The sequence below is a fragment of the Salmo salar genome, chromosome 06, assembly GCF_965601325.2.
Source record: "Salmo salar chromosome 06, fSalSal1, whole genome shotgun sequence".
NCBI lineage: Eukaryota > Metazoa > Chordata > Actinopteri > Salmoniformes > Salmonidae > Salmo > Salmo salar.
In genome coordinates, this window is record NC_138296.1 from 64,533,575 (window position 1) to 64,560,185 (window position 26,611).

General features: G+C 46.3%; 1 protein-coding gene across 18 annotated transcripts in view; it reads right to left on the reverse strand.

Annotated features, from left to right (window-relative positions):
• The window catches only part of epb41l2 (erythrocyte membrane protein band 4.1-like 2), a 99,376-nt gene that overhangs the window by 16,354 nt on the left and 56,411 nt on the right, over positions 1-26,611 (reverse strand). For all 18 annotated transcript variants that reach the window (XM_014205074.3, XM_014205072.3, XM_014205091.3 and 15 more), the window contains exons 4-12: positions 19,686-19,790; positions 16,725-16,767; positions 12,332-12,407; positions 10,897-11,115; positions 10,497-10,584; positions 9,219-9,371; positions 8,794-8,891; positions 6,468-6,640; positions 2,039-2,133 (exon numbers count right to left, since the gene is read on the reverse strand). In XM_014205074.3, coding sequence (XP_014060549.3) covers positions 2,039-2,133; positions 6,468-6,640; positions 8,794-8,891; positions 9,219-9,371; positions 10,497-10,584; positions 10,897-11,115; positions 12,332-12,407; positions 16,725-16,767; positions 19,686-19,790 — 1,050 coding nt within the window. The remainder of the gene's footprint in view (positions 1-2,038; positions 2,134-6,467; positions 6,641-8,793; positions 8,892-9,218; positions 9,372-10,496; positions 10,585-10,896; positions 11,116-12,331; positions 12,408-16,724; positions 16,768-19,685; positions 19,791-26,611) is intronic.

Sequence of the window (26,611 nt, forward strand, 5' to 3'; positions counted from 1 at the left end):
GGCGTAAAGTGTCAGAGGTCTTTAGGCAGCAGGGTCACACAGCTGGTCACACAGCTCTTCCTGCAGCAGGGAAGTATGTGTGTCAGTGTGTGTGTCAGTGTTTTTGTCTGAGCAGAGCCTGGCCACCGGGGCGGGCGCCTTGGGCTCCAGATAGCACAGCGACAAGGCCAGGGGCAGGGCCAGGAGCAAGGCCAGAGCCAGGGACTGGGAGGCAGACAGCAGCACAGCCAAGATGAACATGAAGGAGGGCACCAGGGAGGTGGAGGAGAGGGGCAGGAAGCGCTGCAACCCCGCGGGGACCAAGCAGGCAGCACAGTCCTGGGGCAGACTGGGAAAGCAGACGTAGCCGTCCTCATCCAGCAGAGAGAAGGGAAGGAGGCCCAGGTGCAGGCCCGTCAACATGCCCAGCAGGGAGAACCCCAGCCTGGATTGAGCGGCAGCCTTGGCCTGGGCAGGTGACCCTTCCTGGGGCTCTGAGCTACAGGCCAGGGGGGAGGGGGGAGGAGAGGCCTCTAGAGGCTGGTGATGGTACTGCTCTGCTGCAGCCAAGCTGTCTGCATGCTGCTGCTGGGTACAATCAGGGTCCCAGATACCCGGGTAGTCCCTGTCCCCGTCCTCCGAGATGTCGGACAGAACGTCCAGCTCAGAGATGGTGTCCAGGATGGGAGGGAGGGATGAGATTGAGGAGGAGGAGGAGAAGGACAGGGGGAACATGAAGATAGACTGCACAGTGAGGGACCATCGTTTCCCCGCCGCAGATAGAGAAAGAGAGCAGTCCACATGTAGACACCATGCAGGGAGGGGCGAGTAGGGGAAACGCAAGCAAAATCACAACCCAGAAAATAAAATAAATGTGTGTGAGAAATTATAAAACAGTAACAGGATAGAGTGCACAGGAAAAGAGAGGAGAGGGGGAGAGAGAGAAACACACTATTAGTCAGTGAGACATGTCAAGTCAGGGGTGCAGCAGTGACACGGGTGCAGACGAGAGGTCACAGAGAGGGGGCAGTGGAAAAAGGTCAGGGGTCAAAGGGTGCTGGGGGTGGGGTGTGAGGGAGGTCAGTCACATTCTACAACTGTACAACAGGATTAGAGCTGGCATCATTAGTGGACAGAGACACAGACTGAAGTCAGAAGAGATAACGGGGGGAAGAAACTCAAAAACAGGAAGGTGTTTGAAATCGAGTTAGAGCACCGTCGTACTCTGGTTGTTCCCATTCAAATCAAATTCAAAACTCAATTACTTTGAGCTCTGTCCTCTTAACAACATGTTCACTTTCAGATAAATCCCTGAGAACCATACATCTACCCTGCCATGGCAGGACAACATCTGCCGGACAAAAATCCAGTTAGTGGAGTCTCGATTAATAATCACAATGGCAAAGGGGGAGGGTCCCATGGTCCTATCGGGATGCATTACCCCTAGTACAACTAAGACAGTGTGCCCAATGAACTGGGCTTTATCACAGAAGAAATGAGCCTCTGAATTCTTTGCGCTCAGTACCACAGGTTACATAACGAACTGAATACATGGCTTTCATGGCCAACTCACTGTAAGACTGAATAAGATCCTTTATACAGCTACCAAATGTCAAGCCAGTCTTAAACTCTTCGAATAGGAACTAGCACGGAGCAGACAGTTCAGAATGGCATCCTATAGCTCCAGCTAATTCAATTAAACTATACACTGCTACAGCGGCTGTTGAATGACTACTAGGCTGAATGAGGGGGTTTGTTCGGTAGATTTGTCAAAACGCAAACAAACACATTACACAGTAAATATACAAAGATTAAGTCACTATACTGGTTGGTTTACATACAATCTAACGAACAGAACAATAGGCTAGTTATTCTAAGCTAGACAGTAGACATACAATGAATTGAGTTCCCCTGTAGCGAAACCTTGGGGGCATTTCTTTGAGACCAAATTAGATTAGGAACAGACAGACAATTTATTCCCGAGCCAACAACAGGATGTCTCATTCTACCTAGAAAGAGAAGAGACTGAGTGAGAACATCGCCCTGCCTCCTCTCTCACCTTGGAATCAGAGGAGAGTTCCAGGCCAGGCTCCCTGCCGTTCTCCCCAGAGGTGGGGGCTGACTCCCGGGCCTCAGTCACGTTAATCACTGGAGCTAGAGGGGCACAGAGGAGACAACACATACAGCTTTATATAACAATTATATTCTCCATTCATTTACGCATACTTCCGAATGATATTCAGTTCAGCACATCAATTCTAATGTCAACTTGTGCTAAAAATAAGAGACACAGTCACATATCACAATACCATTAGAATTTTTTGTTAGGTAGCGTTAGCTAGCACTAGTTGGTTAAACCTTGTCAAACGCTGGTATTTTTCATCCTATAGCTTGTTCTCCATCTATAAAAAAAATAAAAAATAAAAATAAAAAATAAATATATATATATATAGACCCAACATGTTTTCAGCCCTATTTTATCCAAGACTGATGAAAACTAATTTTCTCATGCTCTCTCGTCTCTCTGCAGCAGACATATGCTGAGCAATATGTTTGGAACATCGAATCGCAATAAAAGTATCAAATCCAGGGGCGGAAATCCCGGGGGGGACGGGGGACACACGACCCCCCCATCCTGGGAAAAATATGATTTGTCCCCCCCAATATATCACTGAAACATAACTATGTCATTTAAATAATATTAATAATACGCAATGAAAGCAATTGTGCTGGTTATAGACACTTAATAGCTTGTTTTTAAGTTTCAAAAGATTGCGACCCCCCCACCCTTTGACTCACAATGGTTTGATCCACTGCCAGTTCCTTAGCTTGCGAGGTAACAGAGGGGTCTTATCTACTGTCTGAAAGGCACTCAATGCACGTAACTGACGTGAGGTTAATCCAGTCAATCGCGCACACACACTAGCTGAATATGCAGAGCTAGCGCGCAAATATTAACTATTAAGCTAGCTAGTACCTATTCCATTTATGTGGCGTCGTCAAAGATGGAATCTTTGCTATCGTCAATTTATTCCAAGATCAGCATCCATGTAAGTTAGTGCTTCAAAGTCCCTGTGATAAGGTTAGCGATAAACTGAACAGAACTACACTCTCTTCTACCATTGTTTTAAATATATTTAATGGTCTCATTGCAAAAGCTAAATTATCGCAAGGGAACTTTTATTTATATATTTTATTTCACCTTTATTTAACCCGGGTAGCAAAGATTATAGCAAACACCACTGAATTGGTGCTCGCTAGCTTTGCAAATTCAGCTATTGTTAGAAGCCAACCAATATGAAACGATTAAAATTACAAAAGGTTGCAGCATATGTTGTGTAAATGGTGAACTCATACAGCTGTCAACTCTTGTCACTGCAATCCGTTTCACATTTGCTAGCTACCTTTTAGATCGAAGCCCATATAGAATGATAGAAGATAAGATGATAGAAGCCCATCTCCTACTGTAAATAACCTACATACTGTGTGTGTGTAGCCAACCAGGTAGAAAAATGACATCAGAGTATTTTTCAGTACACCAAAACGCAAAGTAAGAACCCTAGTAGCCTAATATCTCAAAGACTAGTTGATAAAATGTTCATAAGAAAGAAATGAAATTCTAATGGAAATGTTTCACAATGATGTCATTAGGCAGAGCAGGCAACAGATGGCACACAGACAGCAGAGTTGGGGACAGATATGCAGGGACAGACTGGCAGAGACAGGGAGTCTCAGGTAAGTTTGTTGAGTCTTTGTTTGGCAACATTATGAAAGGTTCTCCATTTTTTTTACTTGTAAAATAGGAACATAATTGGAAAATGCCATGGATACCCCCACTCTCAACTTAAACTGGTGACTGAACTAAGATTTGTTAAAGGCAATGGTATTGCTGTTGTGATTAGTTGTGTAGTTTTGGGTACCGGTAGTTAGGAGTACGGCAAACACCTTATTTCTTTGGTTCCTCAATATACATTTACCATATTAAACGTAGGCTATGTGTTACAGCACTACTTTTGGTGTCCCCCTCAGGAATTGCTCTTGAGAAAATGTAATGTAATTGTCCCCTCCAAAGTTGATATCAGATTTTCGCCCCTGATCAAATCGCAATACATATAGAATACATACATATCATGAGGTCTCTGGCAATTCCCAGTCCTAAAGTCAACGCTTGGCCAGCAGAGGGCACTCTAACCACAGAGCACAGTTTAATCTGGTTCATATGAAAGATTCTTTTACCCTGCCTTTTGTGGAGGAGAGAAGACCATGATTGCACAGATTCATAGTACATACCAGACATGACTATTTGTTTTGGTATAGTATAGACCTACTTCCAATAGCTATTCAGAAGAAAAGAGCTCAGAGAAAAATGACACAGCATCAGTTCTTTGGTTAAATGCTAGATCTATGTGAATCTACATTAATTGACATGTCATGAATAGCAGTAGTGGATTTAGCAGTGCCCACACACACACACACACACACACACACACACACACACACACACACACCACACACACACACACACACACACACACACACACACACACACACACACACACACACACACACACACACACACACACACACACACACACACACACACACACGACTGAGTGGTCCGTTCATGGATTCTTGAGGTTTAATTGTGAGGGTTTGATATGGTGGCGGTGTGATATGGAACCTGTTATCATCTGTAACCGACCGTGCCACCCACAGCACAGCCGCCACTCCCTGTATTGTTGTGCCATGTGTTGGGGTAAGAGAGAATAATTGATCCAGAAACCAGAACCAAATTCTCCTCAGCTAACGCCGTCTCGTTCAGAATCCCAGTCCCGGTCCCATACCAGCTGTGACCCTCTCTAAAGCTCTGGGGGCTTACTGGGTCTGGGGGCCCTAATCAGGGGCCAGATCTTTGTCTCATTCAGAGAACAGAGAAGACTCCACAGCTGGCCAGACAGAGAACAAATGGTTCCCGCCGTCTCTTCTCTTGATCGCCTCTACTACGGAGGGGCTAGAGGGAATTAATAGTATAGAGCATTGACGATGAACGATCAAGAGGCTCCTCAGAGAGGACCTACATACAGGAGTGGAAAGGAGGGAAGGAAGCAAAGAAAGGAGATTCCAGAGTAGGCCAGGTTAGCCCACAGCTGGACTGAGTAGAGTAGAGTAATGGATGGCCCTGGTGCACTCAGGGTATTTGGGATATTTGATTTAGTTATCCTAGTACCTTCAGATCTACAAGCCAGACAGAGGGAGAAAGAAGGGCAAAAGCCCTCGTCTCATTCAATCTTTGTAGGCTACTCACGGCAACGTAGAGTATTGAGTAACCAACATTCATTTGGTGATTCATGTTTGTCGAGCTAGTACTCTCCTCCTAGATTAGTGCTGATGTAGCGGGAAGCGAAATGCCGATGGGTCAATATTACACGCTATTCGTTCTGTCACAGGAACCACCGTACATGTTCAAGCTTAGATTCCCGGGTTTAATTACTACAACACTTTCAGCATCACCTGCATTTAATCTTCATGGCAGCCTGCTTGCAGGCAACAGTCCAGTACTACTGCATTTCAGTCTAATTCCACAAATCAACTAGACACTACGTTTTGCTCAGAGCAAGTTCTAGAACACTTTCATGGTTGAAAATAGGCCTAATAGTCCACGTGGGCCTTGGACTGACAACATCCTTCATTGCTTTAGTGGCATTGTTTCTTTCCCATGGTAAATGTATAATGTCACGTATACAGCCCAGGTCCAGCCATAGAAACACTTTTGAAATCCCCTGGTCAAGAAGAATGAGTCCGGATTCATCCACAGTCATTCCCAACAAAGGGAAACAGATGTTGGAGCCATTTCCCATATCTAACCAAATGCCCATGATGGGGAGGAAGTCATGCATACAGCTAGCTACACACTCACTGGCTGAGACCGTACAGGACACTGGCTCCACTCTAAACAATTCAGACGAGACAGTTTGAACAAACTAGGAGGATGGTGTAGTGTGATCTAAACGTTAACGGTTGATCGGGACGAAACAGAACGCATGCCGAGGCATGTTGAGGATTGCGGTCATATAGAGACATCTGAACTGGGTTGTGTTTCTTTTTGTACGTCTCACTGTAATGGTTTTCCTCTCATCCTGCGGGTCCCTTTGTTCCCTTCCCTCCTTCGCACCCTCTCTGGTTTAGAGTGTTTCTCCAGCAGTTTCTCTAAACATCTCTTTGATGGTGAGGCCGGAGGTAGGAGGTGGTTCTGTGACGGTCCCCTACGGCGTTTGCCTTGAGTGGACTTAATGAGAGCTCCCTGATGTTCACAAAGAGACTTACTGCTTGTGTAGGCCGGGTGTAGAGGCCATATTCCACTGAGTAACACTCTCCACTCCTCCTGCAGAGATGGCTATGGATTGACTCAGCGGAGCCCATAGTTTAAGGTAGTGAGCATAGTAATACGGCATCCTAAATGTGCGTGTTTGTCTAGTGCCACGGCCTACCTCCATCCAGGCTTCGTGAGATACGCTTGCTGGAGGTTCGCTCGAAGTAGGGTGCCGGCCTGTCGATGAGGGTGCTGGCCTGTCGTGTCTGGGCCTGGGTCCGCCCACTGTATCTGAACTTGGAGCCCAGCGTGAGAAACTTGGCTTTAGTGGGCGCTTCTGGAGTCATCAACCTGGAGAGAGAATAGGACCAAAATAAGATCAATACTATTCTGAAAACAAACTTTTTCATATCCAGTTTAGTGGCAGTATGCAAAACTTATTTCAGTTTACTGGAAGACCGTGAGAGTAGATAAGAGTACTAGATTTTCTTCCAATGAAAAATCTATTTCATGCCAGTAAACTGTGCCAACCGCTGAAGCCAAAGTGATAAACATAACCTCTCTATTTACACACAGAGATGGCTAAGGATGAGTCATGAAGACGCAGGTATAAGGGATCCATTCAACAGTCTCATTGTTTGTCAGTGACCATAAGTAAACATAGCTGTAAAGGGCGCCGAACATTTAGCCGTCTCTTATTCCCCTTAGCTGGCTCTGCTCTGAGTCACAGCTGTGTTTGGGACTAAATATTATCGGGAGACAGAGGTGGAAGTGGGGGAGGGCTGGTCGCAAACCTCCCTGCCCCTATCCTTAATCTCCTATGGCGACAGGGTTTCCTGCCCGTCCAGCTCTCCCCATTCACTTCGCAGAGCCCCTTAAATCAGACATTTCGCTCTCTCTCTCACACACACACACACACCACCCCCCCTACAGAGCAGAAGTTCCTTCAAACAGGCCTGTGCCCAGCCTGAGGGGCCGGCAGGCTGGAGCAGAGGGGAGAGGCACTCAGTCCAGATGTCTCTGGCGTCGTCCTAGTGGTGTCAGGTTTAGCCACAGTGGCGTCCATAAAGTGAGGCTCTTGCTCTCTGCTCTTATACAGGCTCATTGGGGCGGGGGTCTGTTGTTTAAACACAGGTGCGTGCAGGCCAGAGATGATTTCAACCCCATTCAAACACGCTGGCCCTGGGCGTGCTGCTGGTGTGTCAGAGTCTCCGTGGATTCCATCATGATCGCAGCAGCCCCGGCACGACTTCTCCATCCCAGCACAGCCAGGGCCTGGGTCTGACATGACATCATGCCTTCACAACACAGTACAAAAGAAGCCGCTATTTGATCAAGCTCTTTGGTCAAGCTCTTTGGCCCAAACCGATAATGACCGGGCCAATTAAAGCTCTCATTGGTGTTGATATCAGTGTACAAGACCATTAAGCAGATGGCAGTTTAAGGAGAGTCATTATTTGGAGTTGATTTAGCACACAGAGGATCTGAATAATAGAGGAGAGAGGTGCGATTGGGCTTTTGGCTATTAGTGGTTGGGTTGAAGGCAGCGAGTGATTTTTTTGCTTTGCATTTGTTGAGGCTGTGGCTCCCCTCCTTGTCATCTGTGCCAAGAACAACATAGCTCGATTAAACAGCCGAGGATCTCCATGGTGAATCTGGTTGCAATTTGTCATGGGCCGACACTCCTCTTACAAACTGTCAAACAATGCGAGGCGCAGCAGGTGGGATTTATTTAACGTGATGTGTTGCTGGGGTGATTCCAACCATAGGGCGTTGCGTTTCAAATGACGTCAAGACAGATGAACCCCCAAGGGACGGGCTGATCTGGGAGGGAGAAGTTGGGGTTTCACGGTTGAAAGACATCTCTATCAGTGGCTCTGAGGGACTCTGCTTTCCTAAAGGATATTAAATGTTTGCTCATTCTTAATCCCCAGTGGGGGACAGTTCCTTCCTTAATGATACATCCCTGCAGAGCGGACGCTAAGAAGACAGTTTAAGCGCATGATAATGGCCATGGCTTTAGGCCTCGGACGGAGAAGCTGCTTAAACAAATAAGTGCACAATGGCCTTGCTCCACTCCACTGTGCTCCATCTCTTCAGTCTTTTCACTGGACAGGAAGACTCGGAGGAACTTAGTGCTCCCTAGAGACTGGCCAATTACACACTCCAGTTGGTACACACTTCAGACTGTGGGGGGAAATGCAATTTAACATGCTCCACTGTGGTTTGACATGGGCTCCGACTGTCTGTGTTAGCTTAGACACGCATTTCACAGAGTCAACAGGTTAGAAAGGGCCTGTAGATGGATTTAAAAAGGTGGAACAGAACATTTTAACGAATGGTGCAATCATTCAAAAACAACAGACTTCAAAGGACCTAACACACTAGCTCTTCCTAGTTCAGACATCTTTTCAAGTCTGATGCAGTGAGTTCGAGGTGAACAGGATTAAGTTCAACAGAAATGTAGGGGTCGTTGACGTGGATGCTGACAGTGTGATTGTTACCTGAAGAAGGTGTGATTCTCCACGCAGACCTTCCAGACCCTCTTGGCAGCACGGTGGTTGGGCAGCTTGAAGCCCACAGAGCTCTCAAACTGCTCTGTCTGGAAAGCAAAGTATAGACGTGAGTTCCCCTGAGTACTGGAGACTAGCTTAGTTAGAAAACATACGCTGTACAAAAGACAGAGATATGGACCCAACCCCCCCCACCCCTCCCTCCAAGACACTAGTTTGAATGGGCGTTAAGAAAGAAATATCTAAATGTCAGTATTTCCCTCTGTACAATCAAACCATCTCCTAACACTGTCAGTATTTGGCTCAATGAAGGAGTCCGCTTCCTACGGCTGCTCTCTCGAGTGGGCTTTCGAAAGGACAACTGCAAAATGTGGAAATGTCTAGTGTTTTCCTCTGAGGGCGGTGCTGTTCCGTACCTCTCCCGGCCTGATTTTGATATAGAAGTTGCTGCGTTTGTATGAAATCTTGAGGATTTTGGGCCAGGCAAAGCGGTTTATCCGGAGTCGGTCTTTGTAGATCAGCAGGCCGTTGGCACACACTCCCAGCATGATGTCCACTCCCTCAGAGTCCTGCAGACACAGACACCACCAAAGCAACCGTTCAGCAAAGTACAATGAAGAGAAAACACAGTCAAGTATGCAGTACAGACAACAAGGAGAGAACAGACAACATTCTCAGATTTCGTCCCAGAAGATTTAGAATATCGCCAAGGTGCACAATGGAATTATTTGCTATAACATACAACTAAATAAGGCCGGATATTCAATCATCCCATCACAACTCAATGGTAACGTTGTTATCAAGCTTGCACAACGCCATAAAGGGCCTTTTAAGTCCGTCTGTATAGATAGATACAGAGTGACTATTGATTTGTGTATTCAACGGTAAAATGAGGAAAATCCATCCCCGCCGATGGGCATGGCAACTATTAGATGCCAATGCATGGCTTTTAACCAAACCCTCTCACTCAGCATGGCCTTGGCATGATTTTCCACATGACCTGCATTCCCTGCCTACAGAGAGAGAAAGAGAGATAGCATGAATGAGTGAGAGGACATGTGGGCCTGACATGTACTTTTCTCACTGACGGTTGGGATATGTACGAAGAGGTCAATGATCCCTCTTTCCCCCTCTATCACTCTCTCTCTCTGGACCAAATATTTCTCTGAGTATTTTCAACCCTTGTCGAGTCCACGTGGAGAGAAAAGGGTTCATTCCACGGGGCTGTTCCCATGTCGATGGCCCAGTGAAAAGAGCTCCGGCTACAATCCACCACGTGTTTGTACAGCTGATGCGGTGGTAGGGCCGGCTCTCTTCTCTTCTCTTTTTGGCTTTGTGTTTTCCGGCGCCCTCTCTACCCCTCACTGCACACCACATCAAAGGAGCCTCCCTGAGTCCTGTGTGCTCTCACAGGCGTTTCTTCCAGACCTCCATACACAACGAATGAAGCATAGTAGAACAGTTCCTGGGACTAATGATTAAGTTTGGATACTGACCAGCAGGCTATGCCACACTACAGCTTACAGTTCATTCACCTTTCCTACCGTTATCAGCTTTACATTTTCTTATCGCAGGGCATTTTATAATTTATTTTTCCTCATATTTCCCCCAAAATAAATACAGGAATTATTTCTTAAACATCATTTCTGGTTGAATTGGACATTTCAAAACCACTTTGTGTGGAAGCTAGGCACCTTGGCGTGGTGGAGATCCACACCGTACATCGACAACTTCTTAGCGTTTTCTAAGAACTGGGCATCTGCTTGAGCAGGAGTCATCCCCCTAGAAAAGTAGACAAAACAAACAATCTATTGTAAACAAACACAGAGGTGAAGAGTTCAAGTGAATGATCTGAAGTGGCAGGTCCTGAAAACAGGGAATTCAAAGTATGATAATGATCACAGTACCTGTAAAGTCCACGGGTCATTTCCAACTAATTTCTACACAGTCCCAGGTTTTAAAGAGACCCCTTCAGCTATAATATTTAATCTCCCCTAAAACTATGACTCAGTGTCATTGTCACTTGCTCATTTGCTAATTTAAAAAGGGATAGTTATCGCTGAACTATACCCTTTAACCCCACACGGCCCTGACCTGTGAGTTTTGTGGAGCTCCACCACCTTCTCCTCCATCTCCTTGGTCTGTGAGGGGGCGAACTGGAAGTCGCTGATGTAGTCGAGGCGGTGCTCGCCGGAGTCATGGTCTCCCAGCTCGGCCTGCAGGGCGTAGGAACCCAGCAGGGAGTGGGTGACGAAGGAGCAGGGCAGACGCCCCGACACTATGTCCTGCCGGAGCTGAAGGCACAGGAGATATCTACAGGGAGACGAAGAGAAGAGAGAGAGAGAGAGATGGGATGACGAGGAGGAGGGAGAGAGTCACAGTCCATAACCACATTGAGGCATGAAACACAGGTTGTAGATGTGGTCTGTACATTTCTCCTGGGGGGGGGGGGCTTTTTCCTGTACGTCACAGTAGTGCAGCAGCCTGCAGACTCAGAGAAGCAGAAATAGCATACAGAAATAGCAAAAGGTTGCAGCTATATCCAGTATCCAGTGCAGTGGTCTTCAGCCTCAAGAGTTTAGTTTCAGCCCAGCCCCAGGGCCAAGGTCACAGGCAACAGGGGAAACCATCTGCACGCACGCCAACCTTTTTCCCCCCTCTCACGGTGTGCAGCCTGCAGACTCAGAGAAGCAGAAATAGCATACTGCCTGTGACCTTGGCCCTGGGGCTGGGCTGAAACTAAACTCTTGAGGCTGAAGACCGCTCCACTGCACTGGATATTACTGCAACCTTTTGACGAGCGCCGATCAAAGAGGACATTTCTACGCTAGTTTAGGCAGCGGCTCAGTGATGGGAGTGCACCGGCTGAGGGCTCGGATCACGGAATGATTAGACACTGGGAAGCTGGGGGGAACACATGGACATTGAACGCTCAGTGGATGCCCACCGTCCCCTCCCCTCAGTGTTCTGCTCTTCTGACCTCATTAACCAGTTGCTGCTGCAGTGTACAACTACTGTACAGCAATGGACTTGCCTTTACTGTATCTGGACTAGGTTCTATAGACCAGTTGTACATTGAATAACAGTGCTTGCTTGTGTGTGTGTGTGTGTGTGTGTGTGTGTGTGTGTGTGTGTGTGTGTGTGTGTGTGTGTGTGTGTTTAGCTACATTCTGCATGTACATTCTGTATGTGCATGCTGTCTGAAAATCAATAGCATGTACTGTACATAGCGTAACAGTACAAGTATTTACATGTCCCCCATAAAGCCTGTGTACAAAATAATCTGGAAAGATGTCCAAATAGTGTCAATGCAAAGTATTAACAGACTGTAGGTTTGAGACTGCTCCGGGCCACCTGTGTGGTATAAAAACATGATTTGTTTGCGTGACTGGGCAGATCATTTTTTGCTTTATGACTAACACAATAAAGCCAAACATTCAAAATGTACAATTGAAGGAGTGGGGACGAACAGATGTGGTGTGTGGCTGTTTGACCTCTTTGTTTCCTGATGAAAGGGACAGTACACTACCTGGTAATATCCTCGGTCAGCTGGGATGGATCCGGAGGGTAGAACTTGACATTGAACGCAAACTGCCAGGTGGCATCTGTGGAAACGGAACAGAAAGAACAGGGGCTCATCTGTTCAAAAGAGTGAAAGGAAATACTTGATCTATATCGTCATATCACATGATCATTATTTCAAACAAAGGTGAACCGACTCCAGCTAATTTGTTTGGGTGAGCGTTTGTATGTAGAGGAAGGAAATTATGCATTTAGTGTAAAATAACCAACACGGAAAAACAAGCGATGGCGGCATGCCGGGCCAGATGTGCCAAGAACACACACTCTGCTAAAAAGAAGTGGCACAGCCCCAATAGCTGTGCTCATCGACTGACCATAAGGTAGGTGTGTGTGTGTGTGTGTGTGTGTGTGTGTGTGTGTGTGTGTGTGTGTGTGTGTGTGTGTGTGTGTGTGTGTGTGTGTGAGTGATATATATATATAGTGGTGGAGAAGAGGGAATCAGAGAGCGGGGGGAAAGAAGGAGAGGAAAAAGAGACGGGCAGAGAGATAGAAAGAGAACAAGACGACACACTGGGAAGGATGTAGCAGCTGCACGCAATTACACAACAGCTAAGACCCGTGAGGAGAGGCTTTAGGAAGATCTGAATTGCATACTCCTGGCATTCCTCTCTCCTCGTCTCCTTTTCAAAACCCACTGGAGATGGTCAGAGGGGCGGGACCTCGGTCTTCTCCTCCAATGGGTTTTGAAAAGGAGAGACGCCGCGAGGAGTATACAATTGGGGTCTTCTCTTTGAAGTGGAGTTTTGTCAAGCCTGGAAAGACCTGGTGAGAGTCATTTTGATTTGGTCCTGTACCGTGGCGCAAAGAGACTCATCGAAAATAGCAGAACAGAAACAGGGCCTTTCAACATACCGCTCACACACTGTTTTGGGTATTCATCACTGGACACACTGAGGGGATTTAAAAATCAGTAGAAAAAGGCTGGATTTAGGTTCAACCAGCTAGCAGAGAACACAGTACATTTCAGAAAAACACATTCAACACCTCTCACAAACGGTTTCAATCAATTTCACGTCACAATTGGAAAACACATAGCACATATCAAACAGAGTGGTCTACGGTGATAGTTGTGATGGGCTGAGAGTGGCTGTGGGGTGGGATTAAAGAGCTCATGTTCGGAAATGAATTACTGTTATGTGACTGATGTATATAAAAGTACCATGTATGGAAAACGTACATGTAAAGTGTGATATGTATATACATGTATCAAAGAAAAGTCAGTACAAAAAAAGATGTGTGCTCCAAAGAAGGGGTGGTGGTGGATGGGTTAATAAAACAATTAAAACTCAAATCCTTGACACTTAATCGTGACATGGAGTAACTTTTACGTAAGCAACATACTTTCTAGTATTAGCCTACGTTTTAGAGAGACTACTTGTGTTGGGGTCAGATGGGCTTAAGAGCCCTTTGCAAGGCTCCGTGTTTACCTACCACTTCATGTTATCAGCGATAAGAGAGCGCCATGTGAGATGAGACAGAACGAGCAGTGCTAATACACACTATCGCCTCATTTCTGTGTGCGCGCGTGTCCATAGACCACTGGCTTGATGTGGCGATGCCTAAAGCTTCATCAGCATTAGGCTAGGGCTGGCTGTCACCTAGCAACCGCTAGCGGAGAGAGCGAGAGCGGTATGGGCTAGCGCTAGCCTGATTACACCCGGGGAGAGAAGAGATGGATGATGATGACGACAGTCTCTCTCCGTCTTTCATCTGGGCGAGGGACGTTACACAACGGCTTAATTGAAAACAAATGTCAACAGTGTCCTGACATAACAGACTTAATGGTCTTTCCCTGAAATGTACGGTCTGAAACGTATTAGGAATTATGGATTTCTATGCAGAAAAGGGATAATGAAATAATGAAAACCTCCCAGTGGAGGTTTTCTGTGTTGCTCATCAGTGGAGAGAGATAGTAATGTCCTTTCTGTTTAGCTGCAGGCGAGTGAGTGTCCCTGGTCTCGTCTGGACAGTATGCTGGAACAGAGTAATTATGAAGTGATCCCATGGGGACCATTTATTTCTCTGCAGCAATGAAGGGCTCTGCTTTTCATCCTTCCCAGAATCCCAAGGCCATGTGAGAGTGAACGTTGGGACGAAAAGCCAGGCAAGCAAACAATTCCATTGACTGTGTGGCAAAAATGGGAAGGAATTCAGGAAGTCTGAACAACTGAGAAGTCAAAGAAAATCATACAAACAAAATGTTTACTTTATTTTCCCCACAAGACATGCGAAGGAAAACCATGCCGAATTCCCCCTTGCTTAGCCTGGGCATGGGATACAGGATATGTCAAATATGTTAGAGGAATTCCAAAAATGACCCCAGCGGCACTGTTCCAACAGTAGTCATATTGTGGCCGTTGTCCTTCAGCCGGACTGAGCGGAGGAGGTCAGTGACCATTTGAGGAAGCTCGGGGGCAAATGAAAGACTGATACACTGGAATGCGAGACAGCTGGCTCAGAGTAAGTCACATGTCTGGACGATCACCCTTCACAATCAATGAGGGGAGGGTTCATTCACTGGTGCTACTGGGAGGGGGAAGCTCTAATCACATGACTGTCTCAATCCGAGGGCCTAATACCACTTGATCTGTCCAGGAACATTGTGTTTTTCTGGTGGGTGTGTGTGGCAGGAAAACTTTGCAGAACAGTAGCTTCAATGATCCCATTAAGTGTTTTATTCCAGGTGTGAAAGAGGACAAATATCGAGAGAGAAAAAAAACTGGTGTATCTAGCACACAGAAGCAGCTTTGGAAATCAGGGTCATTTTCCCAGTGAGCATAAAAAGTAACTGTTTTTCCAAAGATGACCATCCAAAAAGTCAACCGTGGTGGTGTGACAAGGACACAGTGGATTTCAGCCTCCCCCTCCTCTCTGCCTCGTTTTTCAATTATCCTTGAAACGTTCCAGTCAGAGTCACAGGCTGCAGATAAGTGGGTCCGACCAGAGGCCTCAATTCATGTCATGTGACAGCCTCCATTCCCCAGTCACACTCACACCATTGAACACTATTACAGGGTAAACAGGCACTTTAAATTAAATGGGGAGTATTATATCATAGAATGATATCCACCAGCAATACACCACTGGTCTGAAATCCTATACAATAGGTTCAATAAGTGAAACAAATACAAAGCTTCTCCATCGTCCTGTCTCTCTCGCACGTTACCTCCACCCACGCACACATTGGTGACATCATGTCCATAGTCAAGCTGCACAAAATTCTATCCCAGAGAAGATGACTTCATGTCAGGGCAATTTCCTCTGCACTGCTGCGCTCCAAGTCTTTCCATCTCTCTGCGGAGAGAGCGCTCAAACCCCAACCAGCGAGAGCCCAGCACAGGCCATTATCTTAATGAAGAGGGATTCATGTCATATGCTAAAGAAAATGGAGTGCGCCAATATCTATGATATCACTGGATCCCACTGGTAGTTAGTGACAAGTTAGTAACATAAACCACGAGTGATTTCAGTTGCAGGCCTGACTGTGAACTCCACCTGCCTACTGATCTGAATCAGTCAAGTCAGTCTAACGGTGGCCTCCCTTATCATCCAGTGCTCCAGATACTTTGAATTTATCTCGAAGGGAGCAAACTGTGGCTAACAGACAGGGCAAATGTCTGTTTCTCACTCAATGACACAAGGTGTTGAACCAGTCCAAACAAGACTGAGCGATAAGGCTAGAAAATTGGCATAGGTTTGGCTCTTGGGCAGCCAGGTAGAATGACCACTGTAAGAGTCGGTGGAACAGAAGAGGCCTGTACTGCACGGCGTGTTACACTCTTAACGCATCCCTGGACAGGAAGTACCTCCGCTCGGAGCCGCTGTTCCCATCGCTACATATTGAATTCCCTCGGGGGTGTAACTATGTGCAAACGTCTGGCCTGTGTTACTGGAAGCTAAGTGCTCTGGGAGTATCAGACTGGGGGTGGGGTGGCGAGCATCCCCCTTCCCTTCTCTCTGCCCAGAGGTTCAGCAGAGCGCAGCCTCCTTCCACCCAATACACATAATTCCCAACACATTCCCCTCAGCCCCATCCAGAATTACTGCAATCCAATGTCCAGATGTGAAAAGAGCATCTCACTCCAGAAATAAATTAAAAAGTGTCTCTGCGAGAGATCTAGTAAATATCAACAGTTACATTAGCTATTAGGGCTATCGGAATAGAGCGTACAGTGAAATGGGAGAGAATGGTGGGTGAAATAACAGGGTATAGTGTGGAAACCTTTCATCAGGTTGGTATGTACAGTAAAGCCAATTAGTGAGTACCGTGGTGGCCCTGTTACTTAATGAGAAACCTCATACAGAAATAGGTTCCAAGAGGTTAAAAAAACAGAACTTACTGCGGATCTGACGTTTGATCTCCTTTGTAGGGTCCAGCCAGCACTATAAAAGGGAAACAAAGGAGCTACTCGTTTTGGTTTCAACAAGCATGCAGCACTTCAAACCACACAGTATCAGACTTCTAGCAGTTAACCACAGACTTCATAGTTTCCCTGTTGAGTAACCATGGTGATTGGCAACTCATGTTAGACAAATGCAAGTGGGATTTTGATTGCGAAAGCGTCCATATTGCAAATAACTAACTACTAGGCAAGATGCACCATCTAAAACATAGAAGAACACAGTGCCATTTCTCATGTAAGTACTGTAGGAGATCAGGTATGTCAAGACGAGCGTCATCAAAAACAAGACAGAAGGACGCATTAGGCACAGAGCTGCTGTAAAAAGCAAAAAAATATATATTAATAATAACTGTGCATTTAGCACCAATCCAGACAACAAAACTATCCATTGTTGTCGTTACTGGTCTGATCCCTCAACTTCTGTGCGCCACTTTCATATAAAAACACACACACGATGAAAACCCATTCCACTAAACTACACTAGCCTATATTATACAGCCTCTTCCCGCCACCCCCCTGGCTAGCCTGCAGTTTCCAGTGTCAACGTGGAACAAAACTCTGCATGCAGCCACACCGCAAATATGCTGATCTCTCTCCAAACAGTCACCCTCAATGACTGATGTTGAGCCTGCAGACAGACTGTGGAGTGTGTTGACTCTGTGTCATTAAGCTCCAGTTAGTGTGCAGGGGAGACTTTAAAGTTCAGGACCAAAGCCATAAGAATACAGACAGGCAATGTGAGAGAAGGATATGGGTCTGTGAAGCAGGCCTACTTGGTTGGCAGGGTGCGAGAGCAGAGCAGAGTCATTCTGGACTGAAGTTTGTGAGCGGAACCTCGTCGGTCTCCAACCAGTGATATTAGAGAGCATCCCAATAAACTGTGTTGACACAGATCTGGAAAATAACTGATGTTATTCCCTGGAAGCATATCTGGGTTCTCTGGAGGTTAACTGCACACTTCAGACATTCCTGTGAGGATGGGCTGGCCTTAGCACACAGGGAAGTACTTTATCATCCATCTGACTTTTATGAATCACTGTTGGTTCATTCAGGCCTTTGTTAAATCGTCCTTTTAAACGATCAATTATATGGTCCATCAGGCCCGCTAAACCGTTTCAAATGTCTAAACAGCTCATATTGATCACGAGAGGGATATTATGCGGTCAAACCATTAGTCATTGTAACTTTTGTAGCAGAATAAAAGTCTAGCTAATTATACAATTGAGGAACGATATAAAAAAGTTTGAGGACATAAACGCAAAAACATCTGTTCTATTGGGAGAGGTTATTATATGATACATTTTAGGAAGTACACTGAACAAAAAATAAAACGCAACATGTGAAGTGTTGGTCCCATGCTTCATGAGCTGAAATAAACGATCACAGAAATTTCCCACACACAAAAAGCTTATTTCTCTCAAATCCTGTACACAAATTTGTTTACATCCCTGTTCGTGCGCATTTCTCCAAGATAATCTAGCCACCTGACAGTTGTGGCATATCAAGAAGCTGATTAAACAGCATGATCATTACACAGGTGCACCTTGTGCTGGGGACAATAAAAATGTCACACAACACAATGCCACAGAAGTTTTGAGGGAGCGTGCAATTGGCATGCAGACTGCAGGAATGTCCACCAAAGCTGTTTCCAGAGAATTGTATGTTAATTCCTATACCATAAGCCATCTCCAATGTCGTTTTAAAGAATTTGGCAGTATGTCCATCCGGCCTCACAACCGCAGACCACGTGTAACCACGCCAATGCAGGACCTCCACAACCGGATTCTTCACCTGAGGGATCTTCTGAGACCAGCCACCCGGACAACTGATGAAACTGTGGGTTTGCAAAACCAAAGAATTTCTGCACAAACTGTCAGAAACCATCTCAGGGAAGCTCATCTGTGTGCTCGTCATCCTCACCAGGTTCTTGACCTGACTGCAGTATGGTGTCGTAACCGACTTCAGTGGGCAAATGCTCACCTTCAATGGACACTGGCAAACTGGAGAACTATGCTCTTCACGGATGAACCTCAGTTTCAACTGATGGCGTCGTGTGGGCAAGTGGTTTGCTGACGTCAACGTTGTGCACAGAGTGCCCCATGGTGGAGGTGGGGTTATGGTATGGGCAGGCATAAGATAAGGACAGCGAACACAATTGCAATTTACCGATGGCAATTTTAATAGAGATACCGTGACGAGATCCTGATGCCCATTGTCGTGCCATTCATCCGCCGCCATCACCTCACGTTTCAGCATGATAATGCACGGCCCCACGTTGCAAGGATCTGTACATAATTCCTGGAAACTGAAAATTGTCCCAGTTCTTCCATAGCCTGCATACTCACCAGACATGTCACCCATTGAGCATGTTTGAGATGCTCTGGATCGACGTGTACGACAGTGTGTTCGAGTTCCCGCCAATATCCAGAAACTTTGCACAGCCATTGAAGAGGAGTGGGACAACTTTCCACAGGCCGCAATCAACTCCACGCGAAGCACATGTGTCGTGCAGCATGAGGCAAATGGTGATCATACCAGATACTGACTGGTTTTCTGATCCACACCCCTACCTTTTTTTAAGGTATCTGGGACCAACAGATGCATATCTGTATTCCCAGTCATGTGAAATCCATAGATTAGGGCCTAATGAATTTATTTAAAATGACTGATTTCCTTACTGAAATTGTTGCATGTTGCGTTTATATTTTTGTTCAGTGTAGTTAGGCCTAGGAGTACTGCTACTTTAGAAACAAAACATTCCCCCAAAAGTGGATCTGAGTAGAAGATACGTTTGCATTTCTAATTTCTTTCCTGTTCTGAAAAAGCCAGTCTCTTCTTTTAAAGCAGGGCTTCAGATCTCACGGTAGAAGAATGTGGTTAAAAACACAATGACTTTACCGTCTGGTCAGAGTTGTCTTTGTAACTCAACCCAAAGTAGTCCTTCTCCAGTAGGTTCAGGGCTTCATACACTTTAAAGAACAGGTACTGGCCTTTGGCCCGTTTCTGCAGAGAGGGAAGAACAAAGAGAAGAGCATGAAAACCATGTCACTAATCATCAATTATAAAGAATAGTGGACATTAAAAAAAAAATCACGACCTACAATAGCAGCGAGGCAGATTATTTAGATAATGGGACAAGGAGAAAAATATATCTACCATAAATGTCAACATTCCCCAATGCATTTCATTTAGTGAACAATATTACATCTTTCACAGTTCGTTACGACAGGGTTAATTCACGTGGGGGTTCATTTATCTGGCTCATGAATGCCACAATTGTATGGCTGCGTGTGGAAAGTGTCATAAAACTCTAGAGAATGCACTCCTCCAGGGCATCTCTTGGGTGTGAGCTGACATTTGCCCTGCAGACAGACAGGCAGACAGATATGCAGCCGTTTGGGACAGCTTGGCAGCTCTCTCCAACTGGCCCCGTATTCGCCTGCACAGCAGAACCAGACAGTATAGGCATTACAGGAAAATCCCCACGGATTGCGTGAGCATTATTGGTCCTTTGACATTGGTGGAATGAGGGAGCTATTTGGGACGAATTGCAGTGTGGACAAAGGGGGCGAACTACCACACTACCTCTTCGGGGCAACACATTGCCTTGGTCTGAGGGACAATAACCAGAAAAAGTCCACAAAGGACAACGACACTGCATTCTAGACAGAGGGGGATGAAGAGGGAAAGAAAAAAAGCTCTGCATTTTCGCCTCCTTGGGACAGCGGAGATATTTAAGGTATGCTAGTATTATCAGTCACTCCCAAGGACACTGGTGAAGCTTTTTGAATGCCCCCCCGACAATAGATACTGTTACATTAGATCGTCTGTAGAGTGAGAGAGAGGGATAGAGAAGAAAGTATTTTGCTAACAGTCTATCAGCTCGGAGGCGGCAACATCCTAGTAGCCAGAGGGGTGTGGCCCTGGTGACACATGATTTGGCACCAGGTGGATTCTGAGATGTGTGTCCAAGGTGCTGCCTTTGTTTGGCTTTAAATTAAATCACTTTACACATGACCTTGCGTTTTCCTCCCGTGGCACGCCCTTCTGCACTACATATTAACCAATCAGGACAGGAACTCAGTTTAGAAAACAGAAACCCGATGGGGAGGATCAACGTTCAGTTCAGGGCCATCTCTTTCTTCTACTAAAGCACTTCAGTACTGGCTGGTCAAGTCACTAAGGATTGTAGGCAAACAGCAAAATGGATTTCCCCCATGCTTACTATTGATCATGTGGAAGCCATTGCTTTGGAGTGCATTAAGTAGCAAAGCAGGTAGCACTGCAAAAAAATATATAAGTTTGACCATTAGGCGGGAGATTTCAGACGTTTCCAATTGAAGCTCGGATTTCAGTGCAAATGGAATAAAACTGTCTGTGGCCTAGCCTGAGCAGTGTCTGACAGAGAGAGACCGCAGCACAAGCAGACAAGTCCTAATCGGAATTACTGCCTCCTGCTGCAAGTCACATACTTCCTAGTAAAAAAATGTTGACAGCTACATCTCAATGGAACGAGAACAGCAAAGTAATCTCATTGACGGCTGTAAAAGCACAGTCGCAGACAAAATGCACCATAAAAACTTCCAGGTCTTATACAGTCCATCCATATAAGCTTACACGGTCTCTGACAGCCTCTTCAAAGTCACAGCTATTTACGCTAGGCTCAACTAGAGGTAAGGTAAACACCACCCAAAGCCCAACGGTGCTGTTGAGAGAGATGCTCCCTCCAGAGGGCTGATGCTCCATGAAAACGAACTTGTGGTTACCTGGGTGAGGAGTGCAGGGTGGGGCAGTCGTCATAGAGGTGGAGCTAGACTTCTACGACGCTAGCGAGCTACTAGCTAGCCTCATTAGGATTCTTCCATTGGCCCCGCTCTACAGTGCAAGTCAATTAGATCAGTCATTAGCATGCTAACAGAGGGCACTTCAGGAACAAGGGCTTTGCCCTGTCAGCTTTTGCCTCAGCAATGCAGAGCGGAGGCCACAGCAATAGTATTGGCTCATTTGCAGTCACACGCCAAGCAGGTCAAGTGAGTTCACTTACGTTTTATGACAGTGTTTGTGTACACATACTCTACACATCTGCTTATGCATGCCAAGCTTTGACAGGACTGATCAACCGGTATTTGGATCTCTGGGGCATAGAGTACAGTAGCATAAATCTTCTTGGGGGGGGGGGCATTTTTGGTATTATATGTATGTGAAGGTCTGGATGTGAAAAAGTAATGCGTTGGTATATTTAACAAGTTGAAATTAATGCTAGCGAGTTGCCCTGAAAACACACTGAAAGTGTGTTGAATAATGCAGCAGTGCAGCTGTTGATGCATACAGTGCCATGTTCCATCATCTTACTGAACCAAGGTGAACCAGCCCAGAGAGGAACATGGTGGCACCACCAACAATCCACCCAGTGAGGACTAATTAGCAGGCCAAGTGGAGCTGGGAGCAGGGAGATGGGCAGCAGCCTAATTGAAATTGGCGGGTTGGAATAATCAAAAGGCCTGGGCTGTCTGCTAATGAGTGAATCTCTACAGCATGATTCCTATAAGGACACTTAGAGGGGTACACCTCAAAAGAAAGCCTTTTCAGATCCCCCATGCACCATAGACAACAAACAGGTCTGGTGCTGGTAGCAAATATCAATCTACAGTCAACAATGGTACCCAATGAACACATTGTCTTAATACCAAACAAATTACGGATTTGGCCAAACACTGGGAATCTCCAAGAAAACACTAACTGTTTCTACTCATTTGGCTTTATGGGAGCATTCCTGATGTCTGAACATTGTTTTGCAATCAGGAGGGAGGGGCCCGTCACTGGGACATTAGAGACAGGGTGGGAGAGAGAGAGACAGAGGACAGGATGGGAGAAAGAGACAGAAGGGAGTGTACGACTCAGTCTGTCCATGGCTGGAAGTCAAGAATCCGGACATCCAGACAGACGCAGTTTTATCATCTCCCATAGGCTTATAGAGAAATCTGCCTGAAACACTCCACCTCTACAAAGCAGCAAGAATCAAATTCACATGCAGACAATCTATAGAGAGAAGCAAGGGGAAAGGACGGTAGACAACACAGACACCATTTGTCTGCATCCACTACAAGGACAGAAAGGGACGTTGGTGTGTATAACAGTAATTTTGGTGGGTGCTAATATTTGTTCCATTTCACACATTTCCAATGTGCATTATATGCATACATGTGAATTGGAAATGTTTTTTTTGTTGTTGCATAATCCAACCCCCCCCCCCCCCCCCGAGACCCTCAGAGTGGGGTCACGGCCAGGGTCTGCCATTAAAGATGGCAACCCTGGAGCAATTAGGGTTAAGTGCTCTGCTCAAGGGCACTGAGATTTTTTTTCTTCACCTTGTCGGCTCGGGGATTCAAACTAGCGACCTTTTGGTTACTGTCTCAACGAGCTAACCGCTAGGCTGTGTGTGTGTGTGTGTGTGTGTGTGTGTGTGTGTGTGTGTGTGTGTGTGTGTGCCTGTGATGGCGAGACTGGTCTTTCCGGAGCCCCAGAGCTCCCTGCTGTTCCAGCAGATTAGACTCATACGTGTCCCACCGCGCTGAGCCGATGGTGAACAAATGCAGCAGGACTCTGTAGCCAAGCAGAATACAGCGGAAGCAGCCTTGTACTGCACAGAGCCACAGCACTGGCTGAGGAGGAGAGGACTACGTTGCTGCAGAGCCCCAGACGCCATTATTGTTTGTTCACACACACAAACGTTATGGTTTTCGTCGCTCTCATTATTGCAAGGCACTCACAAAGCAAGGGAAAATGTGTGAGGAAGAAAGTATACCTGGACCTGCAAGGCCTTGTCAGAGTGCATGAGAATCCTGCTTTATGTAGCTTGGCAGTACGAGAGCACTGTGTTTCTCGGACTCTACTTCTCCGACTGGTACTTCTGAGTAGAGAATGAGATAGATTTCTTTAGATATGTATCAATATTATTTTCCGGTACACTGGCCCATCCATCTCAAAAGTGGTGCATTCTAGAGAAAGGATCAATAAAGGCAGAGTCAGGAGTTTGATTGATGAGCTACATCAGAAACTATATCTACAGTCTAAACACCATCAACTTGTGCCCCAATGGACCTTGACAAGGCCCCCCCCATTGGCCCAAATTCCCTGCCTTGAAAACACACATGACAATCCCACTCTGGATCACAGACGGATCCACCAGCAGCCCAGTCCACCAGTGGATTCACCCTGCAGGCAGCAGCCCAGACCACCAGTGGATTCACCCTGCAGGCAGCAGCCCAGACCACCAGTGGATTCACCCTGCAGGCAGCAGCCCAGACCCCAGGAGGAGAGAGAGAATGGGGAGGCGCGCCGCACAGGCTGCAGTCTCCCAGAGACACCTCCACGCCCCACTAATGGTCCCAATGGGCTGGGGCCTGGTCTGGTCAAGCCTGGCTGTGACGGCGGGGACATGATAGGGGCTGCACCAAATTATGTATGTATTATAATAATTGATTATGCTCATGTTGTATTAATAGAAGAGGAAGGGCTATAAGACCCCTGCCTCACTACATCTACAGGGTCCTGGACTACAGATTAGCAACACTGGAACTATTGTCTCTCCTGCAGGTTTGTATAACTGTATATGCATAGGCTTGGTCTCATGAGTAGAAGGTAGGGGTTGACTGCAAGCATATTAAAGCAACTTGGACCCTTTCCTATTTTGCATAACGTACTCGGAAACATGCGTGCTATGTTCCCGTTGTCAACTTCTGTCTGCGATTGCATTAATAAATGAATGATTGATTTACATAAAGATAGTCTGATTGCTGATTTCACCAATAAGCAAATGATTGACAAGGAACAAGGAACCTAGCCCAACAGCTGCTACACGACCCCAGAGAGAGCGACAGAGGGGATAGAGAGCTCCAGCATCATTCAGTCTAACGTCTCTGAGAACACCTTGGAGTACATTGAGAGAGAACTACGGCCGTGCAGTCAGATTTTTCAGAGTTACCCTATTTGGCATTTCCATTAGCTCTCAATTCAAGTAGCATAAAATAAGGACCTAAACAACATGTTTGAGAGAAGAATATAAATCACTTTCAAAGGGAGACAGTTGAGAATGTCTGAAGTGGCCCTAGTCTGCTTCCATGTGAAACAATGAAACATGTCATTGTTTTCCACTGAGGGTTAGTGTGGGCGCTTGCTTTGCTTCTCCCCCCAAAATTAAGGTTAATCTCTGGAACACTTTGTTGTTCTACATTTTCCAAACGCTCCCAGATAGACTGTAGGCATTGCACCTCGTTATAAATATGCCACTGTCTTCTGGCTGAATACTCCCCAACAATGGCATTTACTGATGTCTCAGCTATTCTGAAACTGTGAACAAAGCTGGCCCTGTTCAAACAGCAATTAGTGTTGGGGCCCATTCACAAGCCATCTCAAAACGCATGTTCAGCTGCACTGGGATCCACAAACTCTCTCAATCACACACAGTGAAAGCCCTTAGCCTCCAGGATGGGAAAATGACTAGCCTACACATGAATAACCAATGTGACAGAAGCAATAACATAATAGATAGACTTAAGCAAACGCCACCAACTAGCTTTAACACTTGACTTGTAATTATGAATAGAGAAGGTCCCTCTATCCTACAGAGTGGATCTTATTGGAGATCGCTGACTGACTAACTGGAGGATGTGATGACTATGTTATGAGTTTGCAGGCGGGGTTGGTTTGCCACGCGTCTGTGGGGGACAGCAGATGGTAAAGGTTTAATCTGTGAGGGGCTCAGGACCCCCCTCTAATCTGCCATGCTTGTGGACGTGGTGGGCTCCAGAGAACTAGACGAGAACACCAGACGAGCACCCGCCGTGCAGCCTGCTTTTACCCCAGCCCGGCCAGGGGGGGTAGAAGTTGGGAGGGACTGGGGCTTGGGCGGGGGGTGTCATCCACCCATCACTTCCAGGTCAGCAGTTAAGGTCCCCTCAACACCAGCGCTTATCCCTTTAGTGTATAAACCACAAAACTCCCACATATAAAAGGGGCTTCACGTGTACCTGAGGGCCAGAGAGAGATGGCCTCCAGCCCTCCACCAAACACAGGCCCAAGTTCAGTCCCGTGACCTCCCAGCTCCAGACAACAGTCAATTCCACCCACAGCCAAACCAGAAGATAGCCCACATCATTCAAACCCATGGGAGAACCCAAACAGACTTTTAAAAAAAAAGACACCAGCGGCAATTCTCTTAGATTGGCCATTTAGTGTGAATTCACTGCAGGGAATGGTGCCTTCAAAAACACATGATGTAGGCTATCGATTTCTCATCATCCCACGGCTCATTAGTAGGCAAATGAAAATAAACTTGAGGGCAAAAAGGAATGAGGGGGAGTAACAACGTGGAAATGACACACTAGGGAACTTGATATATGGTCCAATGTAGTGAAACACTAATTCACCTGTTATGCTGGAGAAACAATAATACATTACACTAAATGACCAAAAGTATGTGGACACCTGCTTGTCGAACATTGCATTCCAAATTCATGGGCGTTAATATGGAGTTGGTCCCCCCATTGCTGCTATAACAGCCTCCACTCTTCTGGAAAGGCTTTCCACTAGATGTTAGAACATTGCTGCAGGGACTTGCTTCCATTCAGCCACAAGAGCATTAGTGAGGTCGGGCGATTAGGTCTGGCTCGCAGTCTGCGTTTCAATTCATCCCAAAGGTGTTCGACGGGGTTGAGGTCAGGGCTGTGCAGGCCAGTCAGGTTCTTCCAAACTGATCTCGACAAACCATTTCTGTATGGACCTCGCTTTGTGCACAGCGGCATTGTCATGCTGAAACAGGAAAG